The sequence below is a fragment of the Pan paniscus genome, chromosome 3, assembly GCF_029289425.2.
Source record: "Pan paniscus chromosome 3, NHGRI_mPanPan1-v2.0_pri, whole genome shotgun sequence".
NCBI classification, from domain to species: Eukaryota; Metazoa; Chordata; class Mammalia; order Primates; family Hominidae; genus Pan; species Pan paniscus.
Window position 1 is genome coordinate 51,277,693 of NC_073252.2, and position 15,340 is coordinate 51,293,032.

The following is a 15,340-nucleotide window of genomic DNA, read 5'->3' on the forward strand; positions in this document are numbered from 1 at the left end:
AGTAACAGTTGCTACGCAGAGCAAAGGAAGGCATAATTACACTTATTTGGTTGTAGATAGGGTTTCAGGAAAAAATAAAGATTACAAAAAAGTAACTATTTTAAATATATCCTACAAGACCCCATTTTTAACAGAGTGGTGGAGGCCAGTATTTGCATTCTGGGCAAACATAACAACATAAGCTAAAAAACAGAAATGGAAAAGTGTGGCAAGGTGGCACATGCCTATTGTCCCAACTGTCGGGAGGCTAAGGCAAGAGGACTGCTTGAGGCCAGTAGCTCAAGGCTGCAGTGAGCTATGATCACACCACTGCACTCCAGCCTAGCCAATAGAGACCGTGTCTCAAAACACACACACACACACACACACACACACACACACACACACACACACACACACACACATTGGGTGGCTTATAAGCAACAGAATTTCTTACTGTTATGGAGACTGGAAAGTCCAAGAGCAAGGTGCTGGGAAATTCAGTGCCTGGAGAGGGCTTGTTTCCTCACAGATGACCATCTTCTCACTCTAACCTTATGTAGCGCAAGGGATGAGGGATCTCTCTGGGGCCTCTTTTATAAGAGCATTAATTCCATTCATGAGGGCTCTCATGACCTAATCATTTCCCAAGGGCCCCATCACTAAATAGCATCACCTTGGGCGTTGGGATTTCAACATATGAATTGGGGGAGGAGTCACAAACATTCAGACGATAGCAGAAAGCTTGAGAGAAGTGCAGAAAATACCAAGCACATCAGTGTAATATAAGTAGGGAGTAAGAGTAAGAGATTAAGGCTAGAGAGGTAGGTTGGAGGTGATACTGAACTGGAGGTTCAGGTCAGGGGGTCCTGAATCCTAGAGTAACGAGTTTGTACTTTACTTGGTTAGGCAAGTAAGAGAGTGACATGAGCATAAGTCCATTTTAGGAAGAATAAACTGGAAGGAATATAAGAATTGGTTTGGCAAGGAAAGGGTCTGAAAGAACAGTCCAAATGCTAATGTAATTCTCTAAACGAGATGTATTAAGGACCCAAATTAGGGCTGACAGCATTGGAAACAAAAGGTACCCAATTTCCCACACATATCAAGGGTAAACTTTGTATCTGTAAACTTCATCAGAGAAAGTACTGTCATACCTCCTCCTCATATATTCTTTTTGAATAAAAAGGTTTTGTTTTGTTACTAATACTCTCTAAAATACATATATTGTGCATGAGTCTCTTAGAGAACACAATCAAGATAGTAAAATAAGCAATTAAGGTGGCATGCCCACTGAAACTAAATAGTATTCTGAAATGTCACACAATTTAATTTGAGCTTCTACCCAGATCTCAAGGGGTAGCATGTAAGGCAACTTCTTAGAAAAGACCTTTTTCCAATGATTAAAAAATAATTTTAGGCCAGGCGCAGTGGCTCATGACTGTAATCCCAGCACTTTGGGAAGCCAAGGTGGGCAGATCACCTGAGGTCAGAAGTTAAGAGACCAGCCTGGCCAACACGGTGAAGCCCCGTCTCTACTAAAAATACAAAAATTAGCCAGGTGTGGTGGCAAGAACCTGTAATCCCAGCTACTTGGGAGGCTGAGGCAGGAGAATCACTTGAACCCAGGAGGCAGAGGTTGCAGTGAACCACAACTGCACCACTGCACTCCAGCCTGGGCAACAGAGCAAGACTCCGTCTTGAAAAAATAAAATAAAATAAAATAAAAATAATTTCATACTTTAGGATTAAAAAATAAATTGCCATTCCATTGTGAAGTCTGTCAAAGAACTCAAATTGTATAACGATCAAACACAATCCTTTCATTACGGTCTCAATCCTGAAATTGTTCATTGCTATTCCTCCCTGTCCCATGCTCCTCATTTATCTAAAAGAGCAGTTAAAATCAGTTACATAGACAGAATCCAAGAATACTAAAATGGAAAAAGATGTTACAAATTCATTTTTTCCACTTCATTTTTTTCTTGAGGAAACTGAAGTCAAAACGTCACAATGCAAGTTAGAGGCAGAACAGGGATTACCAGCTGGTATTTTTCCCCCCGATAGATGCGTCCAAGAAGGCACTATTTCAAAGATAATTAAAAATGTTAAAATGGGCAAACTAGTAACAACAATCATTCCATATTTTAAAATAATACTTACTGCAAAATGCCTCTAATGTTACTGCAATTCTACAAGACTAGGATAAACCAAAAACAAAGTCTCTCTGTAGAAAAGGCCTTACAACCACTTTCCTGCAGAGAGAGACTTTTGAAACAGTTAGCAGACATGTGCTGACTGACCTCATTTGTAAAGCTGATACACATAGACAAAGAATCTCCAAATTAACTAAGTGCCCAGCTATTTAAAACAGCTCAGTCATTAACCACTCAACTTCCCAACTTAGTCCCCTAAAAATAGCAGGCTGTGGGTAGATGAATGGTTCACCAGATGCATGCAAGATAAAACCAAGGAATAAACAGTCCCAATCTTTTGGAGATGAAATATTATACCCGACCACTAGAAAAGTGTGGCAGCTTTGAAATGGTAGTTCAACACTCTTAATTTTGGAATCCCAAGTCAAGGCTTTAATCATTTTGATAACTACCAAATGAGCTCTATTGGATGTATATGAAACTACTTCAAGTTCTGACAAAAAAATAGGAGGGAAATGGTGAAAGAAAACCAAGATAATATACAAGATCAGAAAGAACACTATATAAGACCCAGGATCAACATAAGGACATCCGTCTCACTTTCTAGTACATTCTCTAACATTGACAACATCAAGGACCTTTTCCAAGTTTCCCTACTGTGCACCCCATGATGAAACATACTAACAAATATTAATTCATTTTCATTATTTTTAAAATATCAAAGACATAGCCTTTTCAATCTGCCCAGCATGAGAATGTCAGTATTAACCACAATAGTTGACTACAGCCTAAAAGCAAAGATATTTGGCATGTTTGTACAATTTAGCACTTTTATTTTTATTTATTATTTTATTTATTTATTTATTTATTTATTTTGAGACAGCGTCTTGCTGTGTCACCCAGGCTGGAGTGCAATGGCTCTATCTCACCTTACTGCAACCTCTGCCTCCTGGGCTCAAGGGATTCTCCTGCCTCAGCCTCATGAGTAGCTGTTATTATAGGCACGTGCCACTATGCCCGGCTAATATTTGTGTTTTTAGTAGAGATGGGGTTTCACCCTGTTGGCCAAGCTGGTCTCGAACTCCTGGCCTCAAGTGATCTACCTGTCTCAGCCTCCCAAAGTGCTGGAATTACAGGCGTGAGCCACCATGCCCATCCTGTACAATTTAGCACCTTTACTGGGGATAAATGCATTATAAATTTCCACTGTTTTTTTGGAATACTGAAAATTTAGAATAATTGTTTTAGTGTCAGTAGCTTGTCCTTGAATAAAACTACTACCTCTAGAGGAAATACATTAACGGACAATCAAAATTACATCCTAGGAGCTATCACTACAATAATAACATAAACAACCCAAAAAAGAACCATTTGTTAATAATATTGTATATAGTGTCCTTTGTTGCAAATAATTTCCATTTTATAGTGAAATCATATGCTACTATATAGGTCAAAATTTTATATAGCTGATTGAAACTTGAAAATTCAATATGGCTGAGGGACACATAATTATCTAACAAACTATTCAGATATTTTTCAAACACAAATATGATACTTATTCAGGATAAATGTGATAGCAAATATATAATAAAGTCACTATAATTTCCAAATCAGATTTCACTGAAAGCATATAACCAAATCGGAACTTAAAAGTTCACTCATAGTTATGAAGAGATTTGGCAATGCACTGTCAGGTACTGTCACACATTATCTTCTCTAATCTTCATAATAGATATTAACTCCTTGTTTCAGAAGAGGAAACAATGTTTTCTAAGAGCTTAATTAAACAATAACAAAAAAGGGTGCTGAGTAAGTACTACTGGACAACTGAATGCACAGGTGAATAGACCTTGGTTCTACCCCTAAAAAGCTCAGCATCCAAAAAAAGCTGTCAAAATTAACCACAAAATGTAAAACAATTTCACAATTGCATGTAACATACTTTTTTAAAAACTCAGCCACCTTTGCAGAATAAATAAAAATACAATGTCAATAAAGCAAGATAACTACAAGGGGGCATCTGGGTTATTTTTTTTCTTTCCTGTTTCAAGTTGTTAAGTGAAATGACACTGCCTTAACGGTTGTTTGTCTTCACCAAACTAGAAAACTCAGAGTCCTCTGGCCTAAGTACAAAACCTTTGATGGTCCAGTAAAGAGCCTTCCATTGGTGCTCTTCAATTTGCAAATTAGGCCTTAAATTCTACTGAAGATCATCATCTGATAAAAAATAAAAAAATCAAGCATGATTTCCTTTGAGAAGTAGCTGAATGTTCATGGTATGGCCAACTTGTGTGATACAACATCAATTAAAACAGAGTCTGTCTAGCCTTAAGAATTTTACTATCTGGTAGTGGAGATGACAGAGGAACAGTAGTTAACAACCTTAGTGTTTCTAGGTGCTTACATAATTCCATCTCAAGACAGGTTAAATGTGACAAGAGGGAAAAAAGCAAATAGTTACAAGTGTCCACAGAAAGGAGGAAGTGATCATAACCAGTACTTAGGAAACAGGGATTACAGAGACAAAGACAGAGTGCTAGGCAAGTACAAGATTCAGTCACGGACCAACAGGGAGTGGAGCACATTGCACCAGGCGCAAAGAGTATTCACCTAGCAAATAATTACAGGTAAGCTTTTAAAGATAAGTGAGCATGAATAACTGTGAATGCCAGGCGAAAAAATGTGATCAAGTAAGATGACTTTGCAGCAACACAACTGCTCACTCCCTCCCCTTCTTGAAATACTCTCAAGTTTCCAGGTATCAGAGTGTCCTGGTATTCCTCATACCTCTCTAGCACCTTCTTCTTAGTCTTCTTCGCCTGCTCGAAATCAGTGGTACTCGGTACTCAAGACGTGGTTCCTGAACCGGCAGCATCTGTATCACTGAAAGAGTGGGCCTCACTCAGACATAATCAAAAGTTGGGGACCAGGCTCAGCACTTTCTGTTTTACCAAATCCTCTGAATGTTTACAATGAACACTAATGTCTGAGACCAATGCACTATAGGAGTCCTTCAATGAGCACCTTCTCATTCTACACTCTCCCTACATCCATCCTCTCCCAGGGCTTTAAATAACAGCCAGGGCTCACTAATCAATCAGAAGTACCATCTCTAAGCCCAAACACCTTTGCTGAGTTCCAGACCACATACCCAGCTTCTCATTTGATATTTCCTCTCAGATATCTCATCCAAACACATCTCTAAACATGTCTGAATTACTGGCTGTCCTCCAAACACCTCAAAAAAAAAAAAAAATCTGTTCCTTCCTTATGTTCCCAAATGGTACTTTCACCTGAGAGATACATAAGCAAGTAATTCCTAACACTTCCTATGACCACCACAAGGTCTTCCCATTTAAGCATTATCATCTTCATCCCCACTGTCATCATTTTAACCTTATAATTTGTATACCTCTCTACACAGCAATCAGCATGATCTTGTAAAAATACAAATCAGAGCATGTCACTGCCTCAATTCAAACCCTTCAATAGCTTCCTGTTGCATTTCAGATAAAACCTAAACTCCTCAGCATGGTATACTAAGCCCTGGACCCTGGTCACCTTGCCAACATCATCTTGGATCTCTCTTACATGTGATTCATTCATCGTAGTCCACAGCTCTGAGCATATTTCAGTTTCTGAAACTTCCTTCCCTCACACAGAGACTTCAGTCTTCATGACATACTTCAAATCACCCCAACCTCACACCTCTGTTTTTATCTAACTTTCTTCATCCTTCAGGTTTCTGCTAAAAGATCAAAAAGGCCTTCCTTGACCCCCCAGTCTAAACTGAATTCTCTCATAAAACCCTGAGCATTGTCTTCACGACACATATCAAAAATTTTAACTATAGTAACTTGGTGATTTTTGTTGGCTTGTTTAGCTTTTACCTTCCACACTAATCTGTAAGTTTCATAGGCCAGAAGAATACCTCCACTATTGTCCTCTACTATGTTAAGTAGCACCTAGCAGTGCTTAGCACACCAAAGGCATTTAATGAAGTTGTGTAGTAGTAACAGTTGTTGATATTTTTATTCGATCCTTCCCTTTTTTTATCCTCTCTATCTTCTCTTCGGAATGTGAACTTACAAGTTACTGGGCAGCCACAGATGCTTTCTGCAAATGAGATATAATGCTTAAATCTATCATTTCCCTACTAATTTATAGTGCAAAATCAGATGTATAGTACAACCTTCCTGAAAAATTAACAACGAGAACTGGCTAATACTTAGCTTATCTAAGCATTTAACTCTAAGAGAAATACTGAGCTATTTTTAAAGAACCCTGTAGTAAATTCCTGGCCTCCAATTACTAACAATCCAATAACCCCCAACACCCATCTCAGTAAATCTTACCCACATCACCATATTCACACTATCATTCCTACCCAGCCCCCATAACCTCGTGATTACATTATCTCAACAAGTTATCTCTGCTCTCCCAGTCTCAACACCCCATTTTAGGTCCATTTTGTACCATTTAGGGAAAACAATGTCCCCTACTCAAAAACCAACTTATTACCAATCAGTATTAAATTCCTCAGACTAGCACCAAAGGCTTGTTATGGTGATGCATGTGGTCAACAAGCCAACCCCAGGTTTTAGTAAAAACTTGGAAGGTTACATTGAATTAATTCTATGAGCCTGACAATTTGTCACTGTTTGAAGCTAAAACCAACATACCGCTCTCCCTCATTTCTACAGACCAAAGCTGGGATCTGCTTAGTACAGACTCCTAAACAGTTTTTGAGAAAAAAAACATGAACTGCCTCACTATGTTATCAGTCCTTTAAACTTTGAGGAGGAACTAAAAAGGTGCAAGTTCTATTTTCAAACACTTATGTGCTTGACTACAAAGACATTATGATACAAAGTATATAATGTTTCAGAGAGAAAACTTTAACAGTTTAGTTATAACATACAACCTACCGCTGAGAATCTGCTTTTCAAATTATAGACATAATATGTGCATATACATATCTACCTATAACAAAGGTTGCTCCTCATTAGTTGGGGATACTGTATTTACAAATTCATCTACTAACATTTATTTGTATCCCCAAAATCATTACTCATAGCACTTCCACTGTCATTGCAGACATGTGCACAATGGTGAAAAATGTGAGTCTACTGACGTGCACATTCTAGTTTCAGCTTACATAGTGTAAACAAGTGTCCTTTTCATGGTCTATTTAGTGCCATGTTTTTCTCATTTTTGTGCTTGCTATTGGTGATTTCACTGTTGAAAACAGTCCCTAAGCACAGTGCTAAAGTGCTGTCTAGTGTTCAAGGAGCAAAGACTATAGAGAAAATACAAGTGTTAGATAATCTTCATTGAGGCATGATTTACAGAGCTGTTGGCCATGATTTCAATGTTAATAAATCAACCAAATATATTAAATAAGGTGTATTTAAACTGCAACAGACATAAAACAAGGTTGTATCTTGATCAGTTGACAAAAATGTTGTGAACAGCAGCTTTCAGGAATCTAACACCATAGTAGGAGCAGTGGTTCAGGGTTTGCTAATCCAGTTTTCACGGTGACTTTTTGCAACATAACTAATTATATACAAATAACAACAGAGAGACGGACGGATTTATTAAAAAGACACTGCAGAGGTCATTATGAGTAAACTACCAATGTTTGCAGGAGCATGGCAAAAACACTTCAGGGCACAGTATCTACTGAGTCTTCCTGGCTCTGTTTAAACAACTTTGGGCCAAGACAAAAAATGCAAAATCTACCAAGTCTGTGCTTTGGTCTATCTTAGCTTCTACCGCTTTGCCTACTCAGTGGTATCCCTCTCCCCAAATCAAGTACTCTAAACTTGAACGCATTTTCACAAGTACATGACCCAATCTTATGATCAGGCAGACCCATCAATTATTGATTAATCACGCTTAAATGCGAACTAGACTTGTGCTTAAACATCTTGTCTAAATTGTGGCACTATTTATTAGGAAGGGAGAGGGGATATTAAGCATCTGAAATAAGACCAGCCAGGATCAAAATTAAACTGATTATACATAGACAATTCCAGTTGTGTGGGTGATGGATACAGAAAAAATATACAAGGAAAGAAAACCTAGGCCTTGGCCTCCCTTCTAGGAAATTAAAGCTGGGGTGTAGGATGGAGAAGTTTCATCTTCCAAAAGGATTTCTTCAGTCCTTGCTTCCTCCTAGCATTTGATTATTGACTTTTCAAGAGAAATGATACATTTATGGCAAAAGTCAGTGGAACACTCTAACAGTGACATTAGCGCTTGAAATAAACTTTTATTCTTCGTTGTGGTTGAACGAACTCTCCTTTTGAAATTCATCTTTATTACTTTCCAAAATTATTTTTTTATTGAAAATGGCTTGCTTAGGGTAGTGATAAGATATGCTTAGGGTAGTGAGTAATACAAGTTACAAATTCAAAATCTAATTTGTGAAATGTCAGTATTTTTTTTCTATTAAATAAAAGACCCATCTGGGATTTAGTGGAATGAGTGAGTGTAACACTACTCAAGCTACACTTCAATTAGTTACTAAAACAATTCAAAGACAGAATATGGCATTTGAGTGAAGAGCCATGTGCTTTTAAAACCTACAACACAATCTAAACCAATAATTGAAATTCATGTGTAATAAAGAGCTAGAAAACTTTATAGTATAGTAAATCTTTTATAAAGACCACTCGCCACATATTCATTCTTCTGAAAAACTAAGGATCCTCCTTCTCCCACCTCTCCAAGTTTCGGCTAAGATCATTATTCTGAGCAATGGTTCACGAAACAATGATACGTACACCTGAATAATTCACGATTTCTTTCTCTTTCAAATATTTTATACAAAAATCTTCAGGTTTTTTCCCTTGTGCTAATTTACTGTTGTGTATAGCATTTCAAAAAATACAAGCGGAATCTCAGTCTACTGTTTTCAAACCACATCAACGTCTAACGCTCGGAGAACTGAATCCACTCTTCGATTTTTTTTATCTTAACCATAGAACTTAAAAGGGCCACTTATCAACAAAAAGTATTTCTTTTAAAGTGTTTATTTTGTAGTATCATTTTGCAATTAAAAACTCAAAGGCCAATGAAGCATGCAGCACACAGGGCAAGTATTTTCTACAAGGCAATTATGCCAGAAATACAAAACTAAATTCTAAGTTCTTCTTTTAAAATGGAGTAAACTTTTTTTGTAAGTAGACTTCTACCTGCCGTCATAACCTGTTCCAGATCATGAAGGACCGACCACAAAACCTCGTTAAGTGAAAGTTAACCTGCTTTTATATCACCTTTTAAACTACTATCAAAGAGACATACTGGGAGGGCATGAATAGCACCTTGTCCAACAGAGAAGATTCTAAATAACAAAGATAAATGGGCTCCAAGTTTACCTGCTCCTCAGTGCAACCTACTAACTTAATTTAGAGCAAAGGATCACCTCCAACACGCACACATGCACACAAATACATTGTTTTTCAACAGATGACTGAGCTGCAGCAAACCCCAGCTTGACACCAGGGGCTGCAGGGTCCTATGCCCTGCAGCGCGGGTGGAGGCTTAGATGAAAAGGCCAACGCATGACACCCGTCTGAGCCACAGCTGGCAGAACGGAGCTTCAACCCTGTTCGATCTGACCCTCTAATGAGTCACTGGCCCAATCGTAACACCAACCCACTTCCTAGCCCGTCTACTACCTATTTTCTCGCGTCAAAAAGCACAGAAAATGATTTAAACTAGGCATGAGAGAACTGTGCACCGGCCGGGGCAGCCAGCGGCAAGAAAAGCCAGCTTAAGAGAAAAAGCCCGAGCCACTCTTTAAGAGCCCCCGCTGGCCCGGCAGCAGAGGAAGAATGGGGTATAAGAGTCAGTCCGGAGGGCGAGGACCCGGAGAAGCCGCCGCCACACCCCAACCCTCCCTCACCTGCCTGTCCGAGCCTCCCCGGGCGCCCGTACCTTCGGCCAGCGACTCTTCCAGGGTGACCTGGTGGCGGCCGACCGCGAACACCCGAACCCCCACGGACGAGCCGCCGGAGCCGCAGCCGGCCCCGGCCCCGGCCCCGCCAGCCCCGCCACCCGCCGCTCCGCCGCCGCTGCCGCCCTCCGACTTGGGCATCCGAGAGAACTTCTTCATGGTCCCGCCGGCGAGCTGGAGGGCGCAGGGAGCGTGCAAGGGCAAGTCCACGGCCCGGCGCGCAGCCGGGCGTCCGCGAGGGGTCGCCGCCCCTGGCCCGTCCGAGCGTGCTGCGGCCCGCCAAGCCTCACATTCCGCGCTCCCCAAGCGCACAGCCCGGGCCCCGCCGCCCGCTCCGCGGCTCCGCTGCAGCTGCCCGGCTCCCGCAGAGGGCGGTGGGGAGGGCGGGGACGGGGCGGGGCGCGAGGGGGCGGGTCCGAATGCAGGGGCGACGCCGCCGCCTCCGCCAGTGCCCCGGGCGTCCCGCCGCCTCACTAAGCGCCTGGAGTGCGAGCCGGGGTAGAGGAAGAGAGCGAAATAGGCTGGGCGGCCGGCCCCTCCAGGGAGTGGGCTAGATGTCTCAGGCCGCAAACCCGCAGGACCGCAGCCCGTCGCGCCGCCGCCGCCCCGGCCGGACCCGCGCCGCCAGCCACTCGTGGCCGTTGGCGGCGGGGGGGCGCTGCTGCCAACCGCTCACTGAGGCCGGGCGACCCGCGCAGGCGCGCTGCCCGCGCCGCCGGAAGTGACGGTTCCGGCTCTTGTCACGTGGAGGGGGACCAAGGGAGGTGATTGTGGGGGTTGGGGACTAGGGCAAAGTCGGGGGTCCCGGGTCCGGGGTTGCGCCGGGAGGGTACTGGCCAGGCCCGACTTCAAGCAGGGAGGTGGCCCGGGACTGGCTCCCGCGCTGGTCACCCACCGGGGTCCGTCATCTCGACCGGGAGTCGCTGTGCCACTCTAGGGGCTTAAAAATGCCGCCAACAACTTTACCCCTGCTGAGGAACTTCTCGCTTCGTTTCTTAGCCAGTTTTCCAGGCCTTCTCCCTTGAGAATCTCCTTCCGCTCGCCCACCCTGAGCGTGGGAGGTGGGAGCAGGACGGAACTGGAGTGGATTCCAGTAACTGGACTTCTAAACCGGCTCGGTGTCGTCGCGCGCTGTAGCGGACGCTTGTGCTGGGAAGCGTTTTGCAGTTTATAAATTACTTAGGAGTACTTTAAACATCTCACGCCTGCTGTACCACAGCCATGTGGGGATATTCAGAACAGGTATTAAGGCCGTTTTGCAGACCATTCATCACTCTTGGCTAAAAGAACGGAGTCGCCCAAGGTCACACAGCTGGCTCGTGGTAATTGGGGACCATTCTTTGATTCATAATTTTGTGCTTTTGGCCACCCTGAAAAAGTAAGGTCAGATCGTTGAAAAACGGGCAGATTTAAGGCTGTTTGGAAGCAAAAGCGACCACTGCGTCCCCCTCAAATCAAAGAGATTTGCACCCCCTACCAAAAAAAAAAAAAAAAAAAAAAAAAAGCCCTGTTGTATCAATTTCATAAACTGCAGGAGTCTCCCGACTGCAGGGTGAAGCAACAAAATGAATATGGGTGTAAAACATTCAGGAGTGGTAGGGAATGGCAAACTGTAGAGCCTGTGTAAAGAGAGCAGCCAATTCTCAGCTCCAGCCTACTTTTCCACAAAAGAAGATAGGCACACACACACTGTGCCCAGAGGTTCCAGTTTCTTAAGAGAACCAAAAACCTGGAACTGTTTTCTAATGTGGCATTTCCCTAATTTTTAAAATATAGATCAAATAAATTGTATCTGCAGGACTCCAGTATGCACCTTCTATGAAAGTAGATGAATGTGGTTCTATCCCCACCCCTATTTCTTTATTCTTTTTAATGAGATAACGGATAGAAACATTAGAAAATGTGCTTAGACAAAAACTTTGAACTTAAAATCCTTGTTCTTTCTTCTCTGCTATTTGAAGAGAAGCTATTTCTGCCAACACTAAAATAGTGCTCTGGATTTAGGCATTTCTGCTACATAACCCACTAAACTAAAATTCTTCATCCAGAGACCTGACGTTTAAAGTAGATTCCAGCTTAGTGGAAGTGAGATTATATGTCAGATGATTGATGTGGTGTGGCAGTTGGGGATTTCCATTTAGAAACAAGCTGACCACTTTCGTTGCTGTGGGGCTTCATTGTGGAGTCTCATTCCTAAATTTGAATTGTTTTTTAAGCAGAATAATGGAAAGATTAAGTCATTTCATGCAATTCAAAACTGGAGTCAGACAAACATACAAAGTTTGGGCCTGATGTAACTTCACCTGATCACAACAAGCCTGCTATAATAAGTTTCAAAGTTAGTTTACGAGGATCACTTGAGGCCAGGAGTTCAAAACCAGCATGGTCAACATAACAAGACCTCATCTCTTTAAAAAAAAAAAAAAATTAAAAATTAGCCAGGCATGGTGGTGGTGCACCTGTAATCCCAGCTACTCAGGAGGCTGAGGCAGGAGGATCACTTGAACCAAGGAGTTCAAGGCTGCAGTGCGATATGATGGCACTGCTGCACTCCAGGCTGGGTGTCTCTTAAAAACAAACAAAAGTTTGACCAGTCAAAGTGGCTTGCACCTATAATCCCAGCACTTTGGGAAGCCGAGGTGGGTGGATTGCTTGAACTCAGGAGTTCAAGACCAACCTGGGCAATATGGTGAGACCTTCCATCTCTATCAAAAATACAAAAATTAGCTGGGCTTGGTGGGGTGGCGCAGGCCTGTGGTCCCTGCTACTTGGGAAGCTGAGGTCGGTGGATCACTGGAGCCAAGGAAGTCGAGGCTGCAGTGAGCCATGATAGCATCAGCTGCACTCCAGCCTGGACAACAGAGGAAGACACTGTCTCTAAGTAAATAAATAAGTCAATTTACAATTAATGTGGTAAAGATTACTTGTATGTACCAATGTAACTTGACTTTTGATATTGAAATGTATAATTATAATAAATGTATAATTAAATGTGTAATAATGTATAGACCCCCTCTGAAAGACGAGGGTAACACCAAGCAATATGTTCTTTGATTTTTCTCACCAAGCATGTGACAAAATTTGGATATCCTCCCATCTTTATAGTACGTTAACGTCACAATATTCTGTAACACTCAATAACAAACATATAACTTAAAAATGCAAAGACTACTAACAATCAAAAACATTAGAAAGGTGTGGTAGTGCACACCTATGGTCCCAGCTACTCAAGAGGCTTAGGCAGGAGGATCGTTTGAGCCCAGGAGGTTGAGACTGCAGTGAGCTGTGATCACACCACTGCACCACAGCTTGGGTGACAGAGCAAGACCCTCTCTCAAAAAAAAGCAAAAATGTTGTAGAGTATTTCCCCTCTTATCCAGGAAGGATACATTCCAAGACTCCAAGTAAATGCCTGAAAGTGAGGATAGTAACCAAACCATCTATATATAATGTTTTTTCCTATATATAAATACCTTTGATAAGGTTCAGGGTTTAAACTAGGTACAGTAAGAGGTTAACAACAATAATAAATTAGAACAATTATAACAATTTCGTGGATGGAAGATTCATTTTTACTGTAGATCTTAGCAACCTCAGCATATGATTTTTTTTAATTAAGTTGAGAACTTCACCTTTTCATTTAAGGAAAGCACTTTATGGCTTCTCCTTGGCATATTCGAATTGCTAGCATCATTATGCTTGCACTTGGAGCCATTAGTAAGTAAAATAAGGTTCCTTGAACACAAGCACTGTGACAGTGGATCTGAAAACTGGGAAGGCTACTAAGTGACAGGCAGAGAGTATAGACAGATATACTGGGCAAAGGGATGATTCACCTACCAGTCGGGCTACTCAGAACAGCGTGCAATTTAAAATTTACCAATTCATTTTTCTGGAATTTTCCATTTAATATTTTCAGACCGTTGTTGACCACAGGTGACTGAAACTGAGGAAAGCGAAACTGTGGGGATGGGGGATTACTATATTACTAATAACAAGAAGGCCAAACATTTACAAACACTTTTATTACCAAAAGATATTAACATCTATTGTTAAATCATATTCTTCTAGCAAATTTGTGAAATAAGAATGTGTAACCTGAAATCAATTTTTAGGCAGAAATTGAGATATTAAGGGCAGACTGTAACCAGCAGAAAAACTATATTGAAATTTCTAGTCTTTCAGATTTCTTTGAGAAAATCTTATAGCCATATATTAATTTCTCACTCCTGCACCTTAAATTTATTTACTGGCTTATAGTAGATTAAGTATTGTAAAGACTTTCATTTTAATGAATCATGCAATTCTTGGACATAAAATACTCTTCATGAGTTAAAAACCTTTGTAATGCACTAGCTAGTGTTTAGAACAAACTAAAATGCTATGATGTGATCTGAAATTTCAAGAGGTACAAATACAGAAGTCAAATCCCAGACCCCAAAGCAAACTTTTCTATCAACATGCAATATTAAACATGTAGTATCTTTCCTAATTAATATTAGACTATTAAAATCTGTGCTTATGATTTTAAGAGGTTCCATACATTTTAACCTTTAGCATTTTTAATGAGTCAACATAGTGAATATTTCTTTAAGTAAATAGATCTTTTCCAAATATTCTTTGTGTGTGTGTGTGTATGTGTGTGTGTGTGTCTGGGTGGGTGGGTGGGTGTGTGGTTACAGTTTGATGATCTTCCCCAGCATATACTGGAAGGATTACTGAACCTAGTTGCATCACAGTATGTATACTCAGAGTGCCCTAATCACCATTATTTGGATTTGAAGCCAAAAAGAATGGGCTTAGTGGTTCTGAAGCAGAAATTTTAGTGAATACAAAGATGTGGGAAGGCCAGGCCTGGTAGCTTACGCCTGTAATCGCAGCACTTTGGGAGGCCAAGGCAGGAGGATTGCTTGAGCCCAGGAGTTCAAGACCAGCCTGGGCAATATAATGAAACCCATCTCTACAAAAGAACATTTAAAAATTAGCTGAGTGTGGTGGTGCATGCCTGCAGTCCCAGCTACTCAGGAGGCTGAGGTGGATCACTTAAGCCCAGAAGGTGGAGGTTGCAGGGAGCCGAGATCACACCACGGCACCATTGCTAATGTTGAAAAATGAAATGTTTCTAATGTCTATATCCAGGAAAACTCTCTTGTGTATTTGGAGTTCCATACAGAAGGCAGTCTCAGGCATTGTTTTGGTGGAGACGTAGCTTCTGTTTCTCTTACTGACAGTCCAAATT

At 41.4% G+C, this 15,340-nt stretch overlaps 1 protein-coding gene across 4 annotated transcripts in view; it reads right to left on the reverse strand.

Annotated features, from left to right (window-relative positions):
- BMP2K (BMP2 inducible kinase) overlaps positions 1 to 12,985 on the reverse strand; it is a 144,383-nt gene extending 131,398 nt beyond the window's left edge. The window contains exon 1 of one of the 4 annotated variants that reach the window (XM_055111374.2): positions 11,068 to 12,985. Coding sequence is in view for 3 of the 4 variants with exons in the window: in XM_034958602.3 (XP_034814493.1) it covers positions 10,083 to 10,260 (178 nt within the window). In the remaining variant the exon portion in view is untranslated. Of the gene's footprint in view, positions 1 to 10,082; positions 10,733 to 11,067 lie in introns of those variants that run through there. The other 3 variants (XM_034958602.3, XM_034958603.3, XM_057302081.2) reach the window with 3 other exon arrangements.
- Positions 12,986 to 15,340: the final 2,355 nt, after the last annotated feature.